This window comes from Lycorma delicatula, chromosome 7 (assembly GCF_047948215.1).
Source record: "Lycorma delicatula isolate Av1 chromosome 7, ASM4794821v1, whole genome shotgun sequence".
In the NCBI taxonomy this organism is placed as follows: Eukaryota; Metazoa; Arthropoda; class Insecta; order Hemiptera; family Fulgoridae; genus Lycorma; species Lycorma delicatula.
The window spans coordinates 18896537-18919327 of record NC_134461.1 but is presented as its reverse complement, the minus strand read 5'-3'; the positions used below and the strand labels follow the sequence as shown (position 1 = coordinate 18919327).

General features: G+C 35.1%; 1 protein-coding gene across 3 annotated transcripts in view; it reads right to left on the bottom strand.

Annotated features, from left to right (window-relative positions):
* The window catches only part of LOC142328002 (malonyl-CoA decarboxylase, mitochondrial-like), a 43127-nt gene that overhangs the window by 5718 nt on the left and 14618 nt on the right, over positions 1-22791 (bottom strand). For all 3 annotated transcript variants that reach the window (XR_012757151.1, XR_012757150.1, XM_075371438.1), the window contains exons 5-9: positions 22371-22566; positions 16729-16832; positions 7719-7863; positions 2419-2628; positions 1434-1539 (exon numbers count right to left, since the gene is read on the bottom strand). Coding sequence is in view for 1 of the 3 variants with exons in the window: in XM_075371438.1 (XP_075227553.1) it covers positions 1434-1539; positions 2419-2628; positions 7719-7863; positions 16729-16832; positions 22371-22566 (761 nt within the window). In the remaining 2 variants the exon portion in view is untranslated. The remainder of the gene's footprint in view (positions 1-1433; positions 1540-2418; positions 2629-7718; positions 7864-16728; positions 16833-22370; positions 22567-22791) is intronic.

Genomic DNA, 22791 nt, shown 5'->3' with positions numbered 1-22791 from the left:
ATATCACAAACATAAGAAAGCTAATGATAAAGAGAAAATTAATATACTATTCTATTATATACAATGCTTCTATTAAGTCAAGGAAATCTAATACAATTCTTATTACTTCAGCTGTGTAAGATTAGAACATGACAGAAAAATACTGTACTTTTCAGTTTGTTTTATTATAGTAAAAGTCAAATTCCTTATCTTCTTCATGTTCAGTTATTATATTTGCATAGGCTTTTTCAGAATTATATTATCTGTAAATTTTGTTTACTAGTATTTTAACAAACTTAATGTACATCAAACCTAAAAAAATTATGTTTCATGACAACCAATTTTTGGTATATTACAATCATTTTCTCAAAAATTAGTGTATACTGTTCTGGGACCAGGTCATAATCATATGAAACCATAAAATTTAACCTATTTACTTTAAGTTTCAAGAACTACAGTAAGGCTCAGTTTAAACTTTAGAGCAGAAATCAGGGTAACTTTTTCACTAGCTATAACTAAAAATCAACCCATTTAAAGAGCCTGTTTTTATGAATATTTTCTTTATTTTCTCAGTCACATAACATGTCCTGAAATTCTCTTTTAGTTTTTTTATGAGACAACTAACCACACAATAAAAGTGTATCACAACACAATTGTATTGTATTATATTGTATCAGGTAGGATTTGGAGGGGCTTACCAGAAAAGTACCTCAGCTACAGGGTGATTTTTTTGCATAGCTACTAGATAGGATTTATAACATATTTTATTTCTTTTGTTTTCATTTCTTATAGAACACAAGCCAACAAGAATAATTGCACTACAAGGTTAGGATCTCCTAAATAAAAACGTGAAAAAATAATTTTCTAGAAACAGGATCAATGTCCTATGAATATGTGTCACCTCATCATACACTCCAGTTTTATTTTAATTAAACATTTAAAAAAAAAATCTATATTGTGAAGACTTTACTATATCATAGTTTTTACTTACTATATCTAGTAATCAATATATTATAGTATTTCTGTAAAACTGTTGGAGGTACTAAATTTGAGATACAAGGGATAAATTTATATGTAGCACTCAGGAGCAAACCCATGTTGCGGAGTTTCAACTCAAATATAAAATTAGCTATTATAACTATCTGAATTAGTTATCATAATTAGATTTAATGGGCCATAAGTGATAAAATAAACATAACTAAGCAATAAATTATCATAAAAACAAAATTAAAAAATCAACAACTGTAATCTTAGTTTCTATCTTGTTATTTTCTAAACTCATTCCAGTAACATACGCTAAATAAATCATACATCATTAGAGTATGAGAAATACTTCTTTGATTGGTATCTACTTCATTTTCATGTAATAAATAGCTTTATTGAATTTCAGTAATTTAAATGAATACTAATAAAAAAATAACAAATAAAACATAAAAGATAAATACATAAATTACCTGTAGTTAACCATAATACCACAAGAATTTGTAAGACCCCTAGGAGACAAATCAGCTAACCAATTTAATCTCCACATCATAGCACCATTCCTAAGATGGAAGTTTGCTGTAAATAAATGATAATTTAAAAAAAATATATTCAACTAAATAAAATCATAAATACATTGAAACATTTTTTTTACACAAAAAATTGTTTTTAATGAAAATACATTTTATTTTCTAAACAAACATAAATTCATAATATTTTACAGAAATAAAAGAAAAATTAGAAAAAGACAAATTTTTTTTATTTTTTGTTTCCACACTTTCTTTAATCAGTTATAACTAAATAAAAAATGGTTACAATTTTAAGGAAAATATTCTTACCTCTTTATTCATTGCTTGCTTTTTCAATGTATGACAATTTAGATGTATAACAAGATACCTCCATTAACAGTTCACAAAATACTAAATCTTTAAGAATTACTTGGCCTATGTGACATGAAATTAAAAAGAAATTTTAAATTTAAATTGTATTACTCTGTCAAGTTTTAATTGTAATTGTTAGTTCAATCTAACTGAATTATATTAGTATTGCTTGTTGTAAATAGTGCAGCAATTATGATAAGCTCTACTATCACTTCTTCGAAAATTTAACAAAATGCCTCTTTATAAAAAGTTGCCTATAAATTCATTAACTTGTGCTTATTTTTAAATTTATAAAAGATATACTTTTACAATGTTTCTATTTTATTAACATTATTTTTTCTTAAATTTCTATGTTTTCTTTAGAATAGTTGTTTTAATATCTTTATTCTGCTCACCCTCCAATATGCTATAAAAATTAAGACATCCACAAGTTTTATCATCCTATGGGCAATAGAAGTTATTAATTTTATTTTTCTTTAGACATATTGGAGATAGTTACAAGTAAAATTATTTTAACTTAAATATAGTGAAATGATAAAAATTATATTACAAAAAAACTATTAGGAACAAAACTTACCAACACTATCGAAAGCATAACCCCTCCTTTTTTCTAGATAGAGGTAATGTGCACAAGAAACCATTAACGGGTTCTGCAAAAGTGATACTAATGCAGCATCTTGATGCCATGTGTTTGAAAGTAGTAACATTTTCAAATTAGACCAATCACCCTTAACATGTTCTTTTACATCATTCCACATTCGTTTATTAAAGATGTTATCCTCTTCACCTAAGATATAAATTGATAAAAAATAAAGCTTTATATGTTAACAGTTTCATACGTATAGTAAAACTTCAATAATTTTCATATTTGGTGCTTATATATAGTTTGATAAACTGGAGAAAACGATTAACGAGAACGAGAGTAGATTAACTAGTACAGAAAAAAAGGATAAAACTAAAATATCAATGAATGTAGCTGCTAATACTTCTACAAGTGTTAATATGTAATAGTGGCTTTATTTTATTAAAATTATAACCACTGTATCAAATAAGTATTATATAATAATGATACTTATATCACCAGATACAGTTCATAAAACTATGAACCCAAACAAAAAATCTGTTTGTCTTAAGTACTTTCAGCTCCATCATCAGTAGACCTTTTTCTTATATAAGACAATATAATTAAAATATGAAAACTAAAAATATTACTTTTAAAATTCTACATAGCCAAATAATATTAAAAATGGCAGCTTGTAAATACTGTTATCATGTTTAAAAATATCCTATATCAACCACGGTACAATACAGAATAATAAGGTGATGATGACAATATCGGTAGGCCTCCCTTAACTGAGACTCTCTTAACCGAGGTCTCTCTTAACCAAGATGACCTGCTGCCATGGTGAAGTAGCATCTCGCCCTGTCATCTGGCAGTTGTGGGTTTGATTTCTGCTCAGGCACGGCATCTTTTCACTATGCTACAAATCAATCATTAAATCCATAATTAGCCTCAGGTACAAAAAGTCTAAAGTACAGTAAAACTAAAAGAAAATTAACTTTGATGCCATTTACTTCGTGCATGAATTTTATTATAGCCTATTATTGAAGATTATTGCTTGTTGTATGTAATTACTATGCGTAGTAACTAGTATTGCGTATTTATAGCACGTGGCAGTAAAGCAGAACAATAAATTGTCTTTAGTTTCTGTTATCTACTGTACGCATAAAGATTGGTCTATATTTTACGAGTATCTGCTGTACTGTAATACCGTGTGTGTGATATTGTTTACTTATATGTACTGTATTGTGGTTATTGTGTTATAATCTGATAATTGTTTATAACGTTATTGTGTTATAATGGCTAGTTGTAGCAAAAATATTACTAATACAAAACGTAAACAGTGGTAGTGTCATTGGGCAAAAAAAATAGAAGCAATTAAAAGATTAAATGCTGGAGAATCGATTTAAAAAGTTACTTAGAGCTTGGTGTCGGAGAAACAACCATCGGCAATTGGAAATGAAACAAAAAAGAAATTGAAGAATACTGTTCAAAAGTGCCCATTTTTAAATAAACAATCTACACTGATGAAGGCTGTCCAGGATGCTTTACATGATGCAGTTTCCTTGCGGTTCAGGAAACAGAGAACCTTTGGGGTACCAGAATCTGGCTCTATTTTGCATGAAAAGGCTATTCAACTTAAAAAATTGAACGGTTCAGATACATTTTCTGCCAGTAAAGGCTGGCTGGAGAAATTTAGAAATTGTCATGGGATAAGACAATTAGCTGTATCAGAGGAAAATTTATCTGCTGATACTGAAAACGCTACTAATTTTATCAAAATATTTTCTGCTCTTGTTCAGTCAGAAAATCTGCGGCCAGAACAGGTATGTAACTCAGATGAAATAGGATTAAATTTTAGAATGCTGCCATCGAAAACACTAGCATCAAGGGAAGAAGAAGCTTCTGCACCCGACTTTAAAATTACTAATTTTAAAGCTTTTAAATTAGACAAGAAACGATGTTCCTTTCCTTGACTTAATGGTAGTACAAAACTGGCATGTGATCGCACTGCTGCAGACCATGTTAATCAGTTAAGACAAATGAGAGTGACAAGACTTTTTCATTAAAAAATCAATGTTAGTTTATGTGAGTCAACGTCTGAGTGATTAGCAACTATTGATTTTATTATAATAAATAATAATATTGTTATAATCATTGTTAATTCATGGCTAATTCTGCTACCAATTTGATATTAATAGGGTTTGTTGCCCGAATTCAAGAATGAAACTTAAGGTCTCTTGTCAACCATGGATTCCGTTATCCGGGCTGGCAATACCCCCCCAATTACCTTGGTTAAGAAATCCCCTACAGTAGTTAGATATTTGTATGGTAATGACTGTTCTGTATCATACCGTGGAGGATATAGGATGTTTTTAAATACAACAATTTTTTGATTATAATTTTATAAATAACACTTCTAATCTTCACCAGAAAAAAAGCAGGCCTAAAGCCCGCCACTAAAATGTTACATCGTGTATCTTTTATTACACATAATGTTTTTAAATGTTTTTGCAAATTATAAAAAAATAATATTAATTAATTTATTGTACTAACAACAACAAAAACTTTTACAAAAAAAGCTTCAAAATCTTGAATGTTTTTAACTGTTTCTTGAGTTGCTATTTTTTAACAAAGTTCTAACCTCAATGTTTTCCTTTTTTATCCCCAAAACACAAATATAATTTAAGATAAATCGTTTGTATCAAGAAGTATAAATCGTAGAGAATCGTTCAAACAAATGTGCGCTGCATGCAGCTGCACGGCACATCACCATTGGTCTGCTCTGCACCAATAGCAGCTGAAAAAAAAATGAGCACACACAACAAACAAACCCACACACCATCTTTTTTTATAGAGAGTGATATGTATTTTTTGTATAAGAAGACCAACTTTTTGCTTATTTAATTTGGTTTAATATTACTAACAATATAGTACAGATAAAGAAACATCGATGTTCCAACTTGCAGCATCATGACAAGCTACATTTCTAACTTGTTTCACCAAAACGTTTTTCCAGCTTAAATTGAGTGTAATTCAAGAACAACTCAACCAATCTTCATCAAATTTTCATATGTTTAATTTCAGATACACTACTATAGAATATCTAAATTTGAAACTGATCCAGTAGTTATAGAGATTTTCAAGAAGCACAATTTTATACATAAATACAAGGAAACCCCAATTTAAGTGAACAGTATTTTTGTATTCCTTATATGTCAAAACGTAAAGAAAATTCATTTTCATACCCCACTCTAACCATGAACCGAAAGTACTACCATACTTTTCTTCTTCAAAACGTCGGTAAAATAAGTGACATACATCTACAAGTACAAGTAATATTTTATTTGCCTTACTATTTAACTTAAAGTAAGACTATTTCTGAAGAAATAAATGGAACAAAGGGTAAGGCAAAGAAATTAATATTATATACTAAGCAGATGATATGATTTTATTGGCATAATGGATCTTAAACTTCTAATAGGATGTTTTAACTGAGACAAGTACAGCTTTAAAATATATTTTACAAAAGACAAAATTCATAGTAAAAAGTTAAAAAGAGTTAAGAGTAGATTTGAATATAATATTACTTACCAACAGAGAGAGTAATGTTTATACTTATTTAGGAACTTGGTTGAGTGAATGAATATTCCATATGGTTGATTTACGGAAATGAATTTTGCTTTAAGTTTTTTGTAATTGCAACAATAATATTTATCTTTGGGTTGTTAATTTGCATTGTAATGCGACTTATACCTCATTGAATGGTGTTATGACACAGGTTTTAACTCTGGAAACAGCTGTCTGTGAAAAATCTATAATTTCTTTTTACAGATAAGGTGCACTTCAAAATATAAATAACATCAAAGCTTTTGAAATGTGGTACAGTTGCAGAATGTTATGAATTCCATGGGTCTGTAGAGTTACTAACATTGAAATTCATACAAAAATTAATAAAAGGCCTAAAACAATTAAAAGAGAAAAAGTTAAATATCAGATGCATTTTTGAAGTATGGTCAATTTGAATTTGGAGCCTATAAGCAATGTAAACCAAGGCACATGAATAGCTCAGTTATTTCAATCAATATTTAGCTGATAGCAACAATAATCTAGTTAACTTATTGATAGTTATTTGTACATAATTGGTGATCTTGCCAGGTGTGATAAACGAGAAGGAATCTGATTTTTGATGGCAAAAACAAATTTTGTGACTATAATTCACAGGCTAATTCATGAAGTTCACAGGCCGAATATCCTGAGTGACACTAATGTAACACAATGTTGTTATTCATTTTGAGAAGGGCAAAAATACATTCATTATGAAGAACATAGCGGCTAATGGCTAACATATTTTAGGACAAAGAATGTCTTACTTGTCAAATTTAGTGATCGCAGAACTACTGTTAATGCCAATACGTTCAAAAAATTTTGGAAGAGGTAAAAAAACAAATGATGTGGGATGCTATTCTGCAGGATTTTGTTTTTTCATGACAATGCCCAACTACATATGGTGAATCAGGCAGGGGAGCAATTGGAAAAATTTTGTTGGAAATCTTCAATCATCCAGCCTGTAACCCTGACTTTCCCAATGATTACTTTCTTTTCCTTTACCTTAAACTGCTGTTTGCATCACAAAAATTTGACAATGACAGCGAATTGAAAAATGGAATTACTATATAGTAGTCACTGATGGCAGAAGAGATAATGAATAAGCTAGTGAAATGCTATGAAAAATGTGTAGAAATTGAAGGCAGTTATGTAGAAAAATAGCAAATAAAAGTAATTTTTATGCACAAGTAATAAAGTTTGTTTATATTTTTCAGTTTTGTTTTTATTTCAAAACCAACTTTACTTTAAAAACACACCTTGTAGAATCTTATAAATGAAGAATTAAGCAGGTGGACTACTTACAAAAGCATTTGTTAACAGTTAGTAAATAGCAAAAGATAATGTATGGTAAAAATTGCAAGGTAAAATAAATTACATATACATGCAGCAGATAATTAAAAATGTAATTAAAGCAAATATTTTAATGATTAAAAGATTAACAATGAATTAGAAGGATTGAGAACTGCATCAAACCACATAAACATACCTGACAACCCACAAATGTATTGATAACATGATACTAACATACTAATATAACATACTAACATAAAAAAAAAAAACACAATCTGATCTTCTTGTAAGTCAAATCTTTTACACAAACAAAACTATCACCAGTTTTTTATTCATTTTAATTATTTATTTTCTCATATTATTATTAAGCTACTTTAAAAAAGAAGCAGGTAAAAACAAATAGTAAAGCAAAATACCTTTCTCAGCACTTTTAAGTTTGTCGATAAGCCATGCTCTATATGATGGTATTGGAGAGAGACTAGAAAATTGAAAGACATATGGAAATTCAGCCTGGAGTTCCCGAACAACTTGTTTAATTAAATAATTGCCTAATTCAATACCCTGAAAATAAGAAGTAAAAAAAATAAATAAATTATTATTCAATTGTGGCTGAATAGAAAAAAAAAATGAATATAAATAATTATAATAAATAACTTTAATTATTCTGTTTAAAATACCAAAAAAGTCATTAATTGGAATTGTTGCTGATGAGCTATTATAAACACTGTGAATTGACCCTCAACAATTAATGATAAAGACTGTTCATGTTATAAAGATAAATTTTAATAATGATCACAACATGGAAAACAACATGTGTTTTCCAGAGTGGAAGCATCTCTTTCTTCTGGGTTTGAACCCAGGTCAAGCTTGAAATTTATTACAAGCCATATATTCTTGAACAGAATTTTTTCCAAAATTCTGTTCAAGAATGAATACCTGCTGTAGTAATGAAAACATTGTGCTCTCAAACCATGTAAAAAAACACAACACAGGTTATAGAAAATACATTCATATTAGACAAGTCACAAACAAGTACCACTACTAATCTAATAGACAAACTAAAATTTCCCTTTTTTATAAAATAAAACTTTAAGAATTGGATAACAAGATTTTTGAAAGACATAATGCATATAATTGTAATCATAAACTGATATAAAGAGATATGTTTGATTTATTTCATAATTAAATCCAAATCATTGAATTAACTCTAGGGCCAAGAAACATATCTTATTAACTCTAGGGCCAAGAAACATATCTTATTAACTCTAGAGTCAACATGTTGCATGTTGTACTGCTGCATCAAAAAAAAAGATGGGAGATTTGCTATGTGTACTTCGCGTATCACTTTCAACTTGGGGGGATTCCATCCTTGGCTTCTGTAGTGGAAGGACGTGATTTATAGTGTGTCTCTGTGCAGTGCTACTAGGACCGGCTTCTGCAGTACTTTATACCTGGATCGACTGGCTACCTGACCGACCATGTAGAGGAGTGCTGTTAGGACATCCACCGGGCCGCACCTGCCTGTATAGCAGGCTATTGTTCTCCATTCAGATAAGCTTAGAATAGATTTTTATTTCAACTAACTATTGTATTATGTAAATTGAACTTTTCTAAGTCGTTAATAATACATTTAATAGCCTATTCAAAGTTTGTATAGGTCTATTGTTAAGCCATATAGAATAATTTAATTTTAAATTATTCTATATAAAAGGAAAGACTAACTTTCCATTTTTATTTTATTTCTTGTGTATTTTATTATTACAGGAAGTGTAGTTTATAAGAAGTGTTAATATAAGATTTAATTTTAATTTTTAATTTCGGCTTTATCTTTTTTTTCCTTCATGGAAGAAAAATAAGGCCTCCCCCGCCCCGTTCTCCCTCCACAGAATTGTCCGACGGACGAGAGGAAAGCGGGGCTGGCGCTAGGAAGCGCCAGAAACGCCGGGACTCCGTTCCTCCCATGGAAACTGAGCCCGTAGCGGGCTGCAGCAGCCGCCAACCCGCAGGCTGATGATGGGGCCCCATCACAGCCTGCTACCGTCAGGCGGGAGAAAATCCCGCCGATAATGCTGGACTGCTCGAAGGAGTGGCCAGCATTATCCCGAGATATCAAGTCAAGGATAGGGGGGCGCCTGGTTGCCAAGAGCACCGGGCTTTCAATCAGGCTGCAGCTGGGCAGCGAGGCGGATTACCGGCTCCTTTCAGCTCCCGAAGGACAGGGAGCTGAAGGTTGTCATACGGGGGATCCCCTATGGGGCTACCCCGGAGGAGATAAGGGAGGAACTGACCTCCCTTGGCTTTGAGGTGACTTCGGTCAAGAAGCTCCTCACGAGGGACGGTCGGGAAACCCCGACCTGCCTAGCGGCCCTGAAAAGGACCCCCCTATGGCGCGCACCATATACGACCTCAGCGATATTTTTTATTGCAAGGTCGGAGTGACCGCTTTTGTGTCACGAGGGGGGCGGCCCCAGTGCCACAGATGACAAAAATTTGGGCACTCATCGAATTATTGCCGGAGAGCCCAGCAATGTGTCAAGTGTGGTGGGGACCACGACACTGCCACATGTGTTAAGTCGCGCGAGGAACCAGCCTCATCCGTTAACTGCAAGGGGCCTCATCCGGCAAATTACAGGGGCTGCCCCTATTATAAGGAGCAAATCAACAGGGTCAAGGGTATTAAAAAGCCCGTGACTGTTGACGGCCGCAGCTGGGCCCGTGTTGCCGGTGGGGGAAAATCAGCCCCCAAACCGGAGGTGCCGGCACCTGTGGCCAAGGCGGTCGTGAAAAAAGGGGAGGTACCCTCCCCAACACCCGCCAAGCCAAAACCGGCGGCAACCACCAAGAAGGTGGTAAAACAAAAGGCCGCGCCAAAGCCGGCCCCGGCGAAGAAGGCCAAGCCTTCCTCGACGAGAAAGGCAAAGCCTGCTCCGGCTGGGAAGGCCAAGCAGGCTGTTAAAAACACCGCGGCCCCTGTGGCCCCGCGCCCCACCAAAAGGGCGGCCGCGTCAATAGGCGCCTCCAGCGGCAAACCGAAACCGGCTACCCCGTTGGAGACCACTGACATGGACTTCCTGTCACAGATGACAGTGAGGGATGTCCTGCCAGACATTATGATGGTTTTGCCATGCCTGCTCCAGGCAAAATATCTCAAGGACTGTATTCAGTCCTTAATAGAGTGCCTCATGGCTGTACTGTCCAGGTATGGTTAGGCCCACCCTCAGACTCTTGCAGTGGAACGCCAACTCAGTAGTAGGCCGGACGGATGAACTATGCCGTCTGGCCGAGGATCTACTGATAGACGTTATACTGTTGTCTGAGACGCGCTTGAACCCAAGCAAGCAACTGACCCTTCGGAACTATTTTACATATAGGACGGATAGGCCAGTACGAACCGGAGAACACACCTCCGGTGGAACTGCGGTTTTAGTCCACAGACGCCACATGCATACGCGCGTTGTTCTTCATACAAACGTGTGTGCATGTGGAGCATCTAGGCACGGTGTATCGGCTTATAGCAAGCCGAAAGACGCGGTAACCGGCGCAGATCTGGATGCCGTGCTGGAAAATTGGGATGGGCCCATGATACTCATGGGCGACCTCAATGCCAAACACGTGTCATGGAACAGCAATCTAACAAACCCGAATGGCAGATTGCTGTACGAAAGGGCGAGAGCCCGCCGCTTGGTCGTCGTAGGCCCTGAGGTGCCCACGCACGTTCATCATACAGGCAGATTCAGGCCTGACGTGCTGGATATCGCAGTCATGACGGGGGGTACCCTCCCGTTCATGATTGAAACGATAGAAGTCCTCAGCTCGGACCATTCCCCTGTCCTGTTGGAACAAGGTCAGGCAGGGGGTGGCCGAGATCCCCCGCCTATACCCCGAAGGTCAGTTAACTGGAAAAGGTTCTACGAGACCCTCCAGCGGGAGTACAGGCCGGTAAATCCTGAGCTCCTGAACACCCCGTAGGAAATCGACGACACTATCGGGCGCGTCACGTCGTCAATGACCGAGGCCCTGGCAGGCAGCTCATCGGCCAAAACTCGAGCAGTTGTTCGAAACGACCTCCCTCCTCATATCTCCGAAGCCATAACGGAGAAACGACGACTGAGGAGGAGATATCGAATCACCCTGTCCCCCGCTGATAAGCGGGCCTTTTATATCAAACGGACAGGGTGAAACAACTGCTGACAAGCCATCGAGAGGATTCGTGGAACGAATACCTCGCCTCGGTCTCTGACGACATCTCCTCGGTGTTCAGGTTGAACAAGAGACTGCGAGAGGGGAAGAAGCCTCGCCATCCGGTTGTGGGGCAGCGAGGTTTTCTTGCCTACTCGGAGGCGGAGAGGGCCGAGGTTTCCGCCGATACCTTGGAGGAGCAATTCACTCCAAACCGCCCTCACGCCCCGAACGACGAGCACACAACCGAGGTGGAATCCTTTCTCGTAGATTATTTATCACAGGTGGAGGACGCCCCCCTAGAGATTGACCAAGTCACTGAAGCGGAAGTTTCCGCAGCCATTAAGGCCACAAGCCCCGACAAGGCCCCGGGTGTCGACGGGATCAGCGCCCGTGCATTCCGGAACATACCGGCCTCCGTGATTACAGCAATTTCGGTGATATTCACGTCCATTTTGTACGTTGGGTATTTCCCGAATTGTTGGAAAACGGCCAAAGTCGTATGTTTACCCAAACCGGGGAAAAGTTCACTTTTTCCACGGAATTATAGGCCAATCTCCCTGTTACCGGTATTGTCTAAGTTGTTCGAGAGAATTTTCCTCGAATAACTGAGGCGATACATGGAGGGAGAATTGCGGCCCGAGCAATTTGGGTTCAGGGAGGGTCACTCAACTACCCTCCAACTGGTAAAAATAATAGATGACCTTGTCGGAGGCCTGAACAGGAAAGCGGTGACTGCAGCCGTTTTTCTGGATGTGGCCAAGGCCTTTGACAAAGTTTGGCAGAGCGGGCTGCTTTACAAACTAGCGCGAAGGCGATCCCTTACCGCTATGTCAGACTGATGCGGTCATATTTGCTAGACCGACGTTTTGTCGTGCGCGTAGGGGAAACGATTTCCTCTACCAGAGAAATAGCCGCTGGGGTTCCCCAAGGAGCAGTGCTTTCCCCGTTCTTGTACACTTTGTACGTGAACGATATGCCGCTGTCGGAAGGGGTCAAAACGGCCCTTTATGCAGACGGTACGGCGTTTTTCTACGAATCCGCAAATGTGGATTACGCGGTCCGGAGGCTCCAAAGGCAGCTGGACTTAGTGGAACCGTGGCTCGATATGTGGAGAATCAGGGTCAACGGTGAAAAATCGGTGGCCGTGATGTTCACATACAAGACACGAAAACCGGCCAGACAGCTGGAAATCTCAGGGGAGAAAATCCCTTTTGAGAAAACGGTAAAGTACCTGGGGGTGGTGTTGGACGGGCGGCTTACCTTCGGGGAACATGTAAATTATGCGACCCGGAGGGCTAAGGCCGCCAGAGCCTCGCTATACCCAGTGCTGAACAGTGCCAGCCCGTACCCACTGGCAACTAAGCTACTCATTTTTCGGCTGTACGTACTGCCGATTCTGACATATGCTTACCCGGCATGGGGGGCAGTGTTGAGCTCCTCGCTTCAAAAGAAGATCGAGGCCGTCCAAAACATCGCGTTGCGGACGATCTTTGGAGCTCCGTGGTTCGTCAGGAACGGCACTCTCCGATCTGATGCGAGATTTCAATCCGTGTCCGAGGTGGGGGTGGCGCAGGCGCGCAGATTGTTCGGGAGAGCGGCTGTGTCCGAACACAGTCATCTTCGGGACATCTGTCGAGAGGACCCAACCCCGACAGTTGTAAGGAAGCGGCCTCACGCCGTACTGGACGAACCACCGTGATGGTGCGGTGCAGGAGCCGAGAATCGACAAACCAGGCTTAGGGGCCTCCATACCTCATGAGCCATAAACGGAATAGCGCGTCAGAGGCGTTTCCGGGGTCGCGAGTGCTTAATTTTCGCGAGTTATATAGTCTGAAGACGTCAAATACGGTAAGTCATGCATAAAACAAAAAATTGCGGTCCTGAATTTTAATTTTTTTTTTTCCGCGTGTGTTTTGTTGTGTTTCTCTTGTTTCAGAAACGGGAGAAACATGGATGTGGAACGACTCGTCGTGCCGTCTTGGGAAACGGCCTTTCCTTCCTCTCATCCTGCCAGTCCAAAGGAAAGTAAAAATCAAATTTTTATTTAAAAAAATTTTTTTTTCTTCGTGTGTGTGTGTGTGTTCTGCTTCTTTTGTTGCAGATACCAACAGCCACCACAAAAACAAATGGTTTCTTCACTGCGGCCACGCGGTCCCCCCAACCCCTTCTCGGACACATGTGTGTCTGAAGGTTAATAATTACGTAGAGTGAATAATTTGTTTACTTCTTCTAAGAAAACCGCCGCCCCAAAATCGCGATCGCGAATAGGTATCACCATTTTGTAAGTTCCCTATTACCTTCCTTTCCTTTCAAGAAAGAAGAAAGAGGGAACGAGCCCAGCAGCCATCAGCCCAGCAGTCACCCGCCCAGCAGCCACTGACAGCACCGAAGAACGAAGAAACCTGCACTTTCCCCCGTTCAGCCCTTCGGGGCCTCGGGAATTTCAAGGTTAACGATATGTAACTTCGGTTATTGCCAATTCTTGGAAAGTGCAGGCCAAAGAAGAATGAAGAGGTCTTCGGAAGAAGAAGGTGAAGAAGAAGGAAGACCCACTACTCGTCCCAACATCGCGGACTGGAGTCCGGAACAGAGCCCAGCAGAGATGCGACCTGAAGGGCAGCCATAGCAGAAGCGGATGAAGAGCTCCTACACAACCTCTCCTTTTAAAACTTACAAGTAGAGTAAAACAAACCAGCAATTGCGACTCCTCCGGAGTAGGGGTCGCATTGCTCCCTCCTTATAGTTAGTGCCCCGTTGTGGCGTATTCCTGCTAGCCTATTAAGCGTTAGCACCGAAAGGACTTCAGTAGACGGTCTGAAGGGGAATTGCGTCGGGAGGACAGGCTTCATAAGCCTAGCCTTCCGTGGTCGGCCCATAAAATGGGTTCGATAATGCTGGTTCAACAACGGATTGGAATGCAACTAAAGCCGTCTTAAAATCACTAAAAATAAACAAAACTTAAAAATTAGACCCGCTATTTAAAAATAACCAATTTAAAAAAAACAAGCCCGATTAGAATGATCCAGCAGCAAGGGACTCTGTCCAGGTTCTGCGATAAAGTAGGGAGTAATAAACTCCCGCCAACTTTGCATTCCATTCCACTTTCAACTTGCTGTATTAATGAATTATTGTATTTCAATAGCGAGGGAACATTCACAATAATTTTATTTAGAAAAATACAAAGTTTTCAATTGGGTCAATTGGGTGCTTGCTTTGCTTTTACATAATGATACACAAACTGTCAACTCATAAAATTTTTAAGAAATGATCCTCGATGATCATAAAGTTCAGTCAAACATGCAATGAAATATAATAATTACCAATGTTGTAAGAATTTAAATCAATCAAACTGAATCAAAGAAGTATTATATTAAAATGAAAAATGAATACTGGGTTATTATTCTGCATTCATTTATATATAAGTATAAACTTTGGTACACACTATTTTTCTATTATATAAGGCATTAGGAAAGTTTGCAGTACGATGGAACGGATCAACACAGGTGTTTACAAGTTAAAGCATGTTTAGGCAGGTCCTAACCTGCACTACAGCCGCTCTAATCACTGTCTTAATGTCATTTGCTTTTTAGCCAATTTAATGAAAAGTGGTAGTGATGTGATCATTGTCAAAAACTGAATACCAGGCAATTTTGCACATGGGTTTAAATAATGATCAGTATTTAAAGGAAATACCTTCTACGCTTAGAGAGGATTGTTCTCATTATACAACAACATTTAGATGGTACAGAGAGTTTGAAAGAGGAAATTTTGGCTTTCAGGATACTCCAAGGTTAGGTTGACCTATTTGTCTGTGATCGAGAGAAACACTGCTGCAATAAGAAAAATGTTTGAGATTGATAAATGTTAACCTACCAACAAATATAGGTGTCCTTGGGCATTAATGCACTAGCAGTTCGTGTTATTTTGCAAGATCACTTTCAAATTTGAAAGGTTGTAACCTCTCGGTGCTACATAACTGACATTATCAGATGGTATGTCGTGTTTCACGGTACCGTGAAATGCTGAAAAATCTGAAAATGGGAAATCTCCTTATATGAACAATATTGTGACTGGTGACAGAATTTGGCTGTACTATTATGATGTCCCTATCACGGCTCAGAAGTGTGAGTGTTTGAAGATGACGAGAACCCTGAGGCTGTTCAAAAATCCAGATCAGTGAAGAAAGAATAGTGACCATATTTTTAGTGTGAAAAGAGTTTTAGAGCAAGTTGTGTTGGAAATTCAGAAAACAGTTGGAAGCGGTAGTCCGAGGAATATTTCCCTAAAGTTGTCAAAGCTCTCAAGAAGTTGCGCCCAACTCAAGCTTTTGCCACCACAATAAAGCTTTTAAAGTTTGCTCCGAGTATTTAGCTAGTACTTGAATAAAACTGTTAGAGCACTCTCCCTACAGTGCTGATCTCACTCCATGTGATTCATGCTATTCCTTCTGATGAAGAACACTGAAAGAGAGGAATTTTACAAGTGATAACGACCTCCCAAGAGCTTGAGACGATGAGTGTGGCCAGATCTGTGTTGAAATATAACAGGGTTTCTTTGAAAACTGTTTTAAAAGGATACAGAAGTGTCTAATTTGTGGTAGAAATTATTTTGAAAAATGTAATACATAATCATATTGCAAAATCTTCACCCTTTGTATGCATCTTAAAATAAATAGAAGTTGTAAGACTAAACAATCATGTGCTCAACTTATAAAATGCAGATCAATTATCGCTGTACTTGTATTCAGTATTTTATTATATATGATATCCTACTTTTTTCCTTGATGATCTTGCACATAAACTTGAATCTTGTTCATGGGATATGGAAATGGAATTTTTTAGAATATTAAATATGCCGTGCCTGATTGGGATTTGAATCTGGGACCTCTTATAAAAGGAAATACTAAGCCGATGCCATTCCACTTCCAAGATGGACAATTTCATACAGGAGTCCATGCTATCAATTGAACTCAAACCACATGGGGGTTAAAATTACTTAAATATGTATGTGTTTGACATTCAAATTTATTATGATACAACATAGATTTCAACAATAATTAGGATAAATTCATCAAACAATATCATTAAAATCATTTGTGTTTTATTTGATATGCAATATATACAAATATAAAACGATTAAGATCCTTCCATTTTGAAATAAATATAAGAATATAATGAAATACGGTATTTTGAAAAATATTAACAAACTTGAATTTTGTAAATACTAATGTTTCTATAACATTACCTGGAGACCTTTTTGAGTGGATGTAATAGAGTAGAAAATAGCAGCCTTTACACAAGAAGGATCTTCAACACATTCAGCCAATATATTAGTTACTTTGGTATCAACTGTAAAAAGAAAAAAAAAAACAGTACAATTTTTAATCAGTACGTTAAAATAATAATATTCTATACAAATCTGGTGATGACTAGAATAACAAAGGAAGAGACCGTATATGTAAGGGATAACAAAAAGAGAAGAAAGTATTTAATAGATGGTATGAGTATTTTAAGAAGCATCTCAATCCAAATCAATTAGGAGAAGAAGTAACTAGAATCAAACAAAAAGGGAGACTGAGAAGGAAGAAAGCCGGAAGTAAAGGGTGGATGAGAGCTCTCTAAAATTGCTGAAGTCAGCCCTGGCTACCAGTATATTGTGGCTTAATGAAATAATCAAAGATATTTTAAGAAGCTAAACAGTTCCAGAAAAGAATCATAATCATAATCCCTACAGGTAATCCTAACAGAATATGATATCCACCTCAGTTTTTTTTCATAATTACAGAATATTTTAATTCTGGGTCTGAATACACATTTTGCTTGCTATTGGAAGCTCAAAGGTATTTACTGAGGTATTCAAATTTCTGAATCATCAATTCATTAAATCAAACTATAAATTTACCACTAATATGCTTTCTATTCTTTCTGTAACTATCAGTATCATTTATATTATATGATGTAAATATTTTACCAAGAATGATGAAAATTTTCACATTTTCTCTTTATAAACTGTTATTTTCTGTTAACTGAAAGCAACTGATACTTTTAGTTACATCTTCATCAAATGTTACTTTTTATTTTGCTTGCTATTGCATGATCTACGTTAATCAATAACTCTATAAATCAATAACACAAGTTGTACTCTAAATTAAGATTTTATTTCTTATACACTGCAGAATGATCACTGTGCGCACCTAGCGGCATATCTTGGTAACATATCGCCTTTCGTTGGGTTCCGATCTATGCGTTAGTTGCCATGTAACTATTGATTGAGTGATGTTATGCATAAGCTGCTTGTCAGATTAGTGAAAAAACAAAAATGAAGGAGTTGTAAGAAGGAAGGAGTTGAAAATTAGTATTTTCTGGTGGAAGATACTGATATGTACGTCCATGTGAAATTCTGCACAAAACAGGATAAAACTCTCACGTAAATATTCCAAATGCTTAACCAAGCACACAAGGATGACCACAAGAGCTGAACACAATGCTATGATTGGTTTAAGCATTTTAAGAAGGGCAGAAATTTGGTTGCCGAAGATCCAAAAACTTGACGACTTCCACATCAACAGATGACTAACATGTTCAGAGGGCGCGTGCTGTAATTCATCAAGATCATGATTTAAATGTCCATGAGATTTTGAAGAAGTTGGGATCTTGCCATCAAATTTGATAAATTTGCAATCCCTCCTATCAGTGCAAAATTCGTGCCTTTTTTGATCACAGATGACCAAAAGCAGAATCAAGTTGAAATCTGTCAGGTATGCTTGCAAATGCAGACAACAACTTCCTCAAGAACATTTTAACAGTTTTACGCAAAATTTCGCATTGGTACGTTGTTCCTCCAACTCCTTCATTTATACTTTTTCACTATGTGATGAGCAGCTTATGAATGACTTCACTCAATCAATAGTTACTTGACAACTAATGCATAGATCGGTACCCAATGAAAGGTGATCTGTTACAAAGATATCCCACTAGGTGTGTATAGTAACCAGAGGACACCATCTGTAGACATTGGCAAGCAATTTAAAAAGTTCAGGTTTTTTTTTAATAACCTCATACAATATTGACAAATACCTTAATAATAAGAATAATGAGCCTGAAAATTTTAGAGCTATAAATTTTTTTCACCACAAACAGTAATTGTGTACAAACAAAAGTAGATATTATTTAATTGGGTAGGTAAAACAAAAAATTTTATAATGAAAAACATTTGTCATATTTATAAATCCTTCTACAAGGTGGATTTAGGTTTTTCAACATTGTAGTATATTTATAGTTATATATATTAGTTATATTAGTAGTATTTTATAGTTATATTTTAGTCTATTAATTTATAAATACTACTAAACATGCAGTAATTGTAACAATAGCGAGATGTTAATTATAAAATTTATGACATTAAACTTTAAAAGTAAATATTTTTTAATTTATTAGTTATAAGTGCAAAATGTGCAACGGCTACATATTATAAGGCATGAAATTAAGGTATTTTGTACATGAAAAAGATTTAAGTTCGATACCATATTTTACATAATTACTTTGCTAAATTTAAATATATTTATATAAAGGAAAGTATGAATCATAGGGATGTTACATCAAACACTGAATTTATGTTAAGGAATCTTAAGAGATCTTTTTATCAGAAAGGAAACAGTGGGAGAGCTGAAAGAACAAATGAGAATTTATTAAGATGTTAGATACAGAATTTTTGGATAAAAAGAACCTTACAAGAAAACTATACAACAAGGAAAAACATGAAAAAGAGAAAAATTGATAAAACTGGTAAAGATCATAAAGGGTTTACAGAAATGTGTTCAGATGATATTAGAGGTTGGGAGCGGCATAAGGCAGGAAAGTGTACTCATATGTCTCTTCTCCATCATTGCCAAGGTTGGAATGAGATATAAGAAGTCATGCCGATGTATAAAATAATGCTAAATGAAAGTAAAGCACTAGAAAAAAGTTTGTGATCTTGGAGATGTCATTTTAAAGGTTACAAAACTAAAAAATTTGATGTAAATACCACATGACTTCTTTGTACAACTATTAAATTATATATACTCATCTTTTAGAAAAAAAAAATACATAAAATTTTATTTCAATAATAAGTTATTGAATTCTAATTTACGTAAATTTTTTTACAATCAAAAGTTAATAAGTATTAATAAATCAAACATTAACTTTATTTATACAATTAACATTATTACAATTGGTAAACATTATTGTAAATAACTTTTAACATCATTTTGCATATATGTTAATGATGAATTAAATAGAAGAATGAAGTGCATCGAACAAGTACTGCAATAGAACTTTACTCGACGAAAGTGTATTCTTTCTTTTTCCTGTTTAGCCTCCGGTAATTACATTTCAGATGATACTTCAGAGGATGAATGAGGATGATATGTATGAGTGTAAATTTGGTGTAGTCTTGTACATTCTCAGTTTGACCATCCCTGAGATGTGTGGTTAATTGAAATCCAACCACCAAAGAACAACGGTATCCATGATCTAGTATTCAAATCTGTGTAAAAATAACTGACTTTCCTAGAACTTGAATATTGGAACTCTCAACTTCCAAATCAGCTAATTTGGGAAGACCACCACTAGACCAACTCGGTGGGTTAACGAGAGTGTATTCAGAACTGAATAATTATTCTGTACATTTGGTACAGGATGCAGCTGCATTACATTCCATCATACAGTAGATTTCTAAATATTAATGATAAGAAGCATTCGTGGCTTATGGAATGCAATGCGTCAGGATTTTACTGTAACATAACTTCCCCATACACAAATAAAACACTGTGGGGTTGATTATGAGGCACAGGTGTGTTTTTCTTTCAATATATAATACAATAATAATTACAATTAATATAAAATATAATATTATTATCCAAATCAATATATCATGTGTGACCATATTATTTTATGATTTAGAGTGTTGCACTTCGACCATATTCAATTCATTTACATCAATAAATTTAGGATTGACCACAACTTTTAATCTTATACTGTAGTGAGCTATTCTTAAACAATATTTGACTATCATTTGAATTTATTAAATATATCCCTTGTACCACTTTCGTTACACTTTCTTTTTCATTTACAATCAATCATTAACCTTTCTTTCCATAAATAATACAATTCTATATTATAATTCTTTTTTTAATATTTTTTTTTTTATTGTTATTATTGAATAATTATTTATTGTAAAACTTTTTTTACAATCACAGGTTAATAATTATTAATAAATCAATATATTTAATTTAAAAAAAAATAAAATAAAAAAAAAGGTAAAAAAATAAAAAAGGAGATGAAGTCTGATTTAAACCGATGTGCCTTCCCCTAATAGATCCAAATATTTAATTTGGCTATAACTCTGGAACCAATGAAAATAAGTACCACTTATGATATATCGTTGAAAAGCTCTCAGTTAAGGTTTATTACTGCAGTTGCAGTAATAAGAAAAAGTCCAAAATCCAAATTTTTTTGGATTTTGGGGTTTTTTTGGACACACTTGGTTCAGTCAACTGCGATCAAAAGGGGGGGGGGGTTGTTAATACAAATTAACAACAAGAATTTTATGTCTGTTACATCCATTTTTCCCAAGTTTAACTGCGATTATGTGAGAGGAAATTGATATCTGACAATATATATTCATCACCCCTAATGTTTCTTAACTTTTATGTTTATTTGTGAACTGGATTATTAATATTGCAAAGACTGATAACACATTAATTTATAAATGCTTTTATCTTTTCACAATAAAATGATGACAAAAATTCTATATTTTTATTGTTTAAGATATTATACTTTGTTTTATTTTTCAATAAATTATTGAATGCATAGAGAATTATTAAGTTGCAATTAAATATCAGTCCTGAAGAGAAAAAGTGAATTTATTTGATTAGTTCTCAAAACAATAATTAAATAATACATTTAAAGATTTTCTATAAAAAATTTCACGGCCCTGCGTAAATATTTTGTGGCCACTACAATATTATAAAAATACTTGGTTAATGCAAATTAGTACAAGAATATTACAATTAAAAAATCAGTAAAAAATTAGTGTCAAACACTTTAAAATTATTTAAAATTTTGTTTGTATAAAACTGCTTTCTGAATTCTGGTTGATTTCTGCTATTAGCAAATGACTGATATTTGCTCTTTTTGTATTTTCTGCACTCCAATTTTTAAAAGACAATCTAAAAAACCAATAATCTACATAAGAAGGTTTTGATAATGTGTACAAATTTAAAATAATTAATTTTGCTAATAAAAAACTGCTAGTATTTTGTGTTTTTTTAAACCTTTGTAGTTCAAAAAAGCAAAAAAAAGACTATATTATTTTAAAGTAGCCATTCATTCAACTGACTAATTCAGAGTAACTCATGTCAATTTTTTTTGGAACCAACAATATTTTTAGCAACAAAGATTCTCATCTGGTTTTTAGCCAATTAAGCATGCACAAAAGCATGAAGTTAAACTTTACCTCTTTTGTTAATTTATAAAAAATCACTGCAGCACTGGTATAGCATATACCAGTGCTGCAGTAATGATAATTTCTATTTTAAGTGGTATTGATAAATATTAACTACTAAAATGTGGTCATAGCATACAGTTAATCTGCACCAAATGTTTTTAACAGAAGTGATCTGAGGGAATCAGTTAATTAAACATACCTCCGGATGTTGATATTTATTTATACTTCATGTCTTTTGAATTTAACAGGTACACCTTAACATATTCCATGAGTTGTAGAATTAAAATCAGGTTGTAAGAGATGCTTGTTAAATTCTTTCAAGAAAACTATAAATTCATTTTTTTTTTTAATAAAGAAAAAATTTATGTTACGATTCTTAAAATAAAGAAAAAACTAACCTGACATTCTGGAACGTGCAGCAACAATTCCTTTTGTACTTGAAGCAATCTCATCGCTAAGAGCTGTATGTAAAACAACAATCGGTTCATCAGGCATACTATTATGGGTATATACAAAACAACGTCTATATGGACCAACTCGCCTTTTCAGATCTGCCCAATTTCGCACTGGATGTACAGCCTCATACTCTGAAATCTTTATTAAATTAATTTAATATGATAATTCTACTTTAACCTCACCATATTATTTTATTACTCTTAAGACGATAGCTTTTATTGTGGTAATATTATATAGGTCTTCATTTTTTTATAGATAAACAGCATTTTCTATAAATCTTGAAGTGATTCAAGTTATGTGAATGAAATTTACTCTTTTAGTTAATTATCACACTAGACAAATACAATTTACAATTTGCAATTT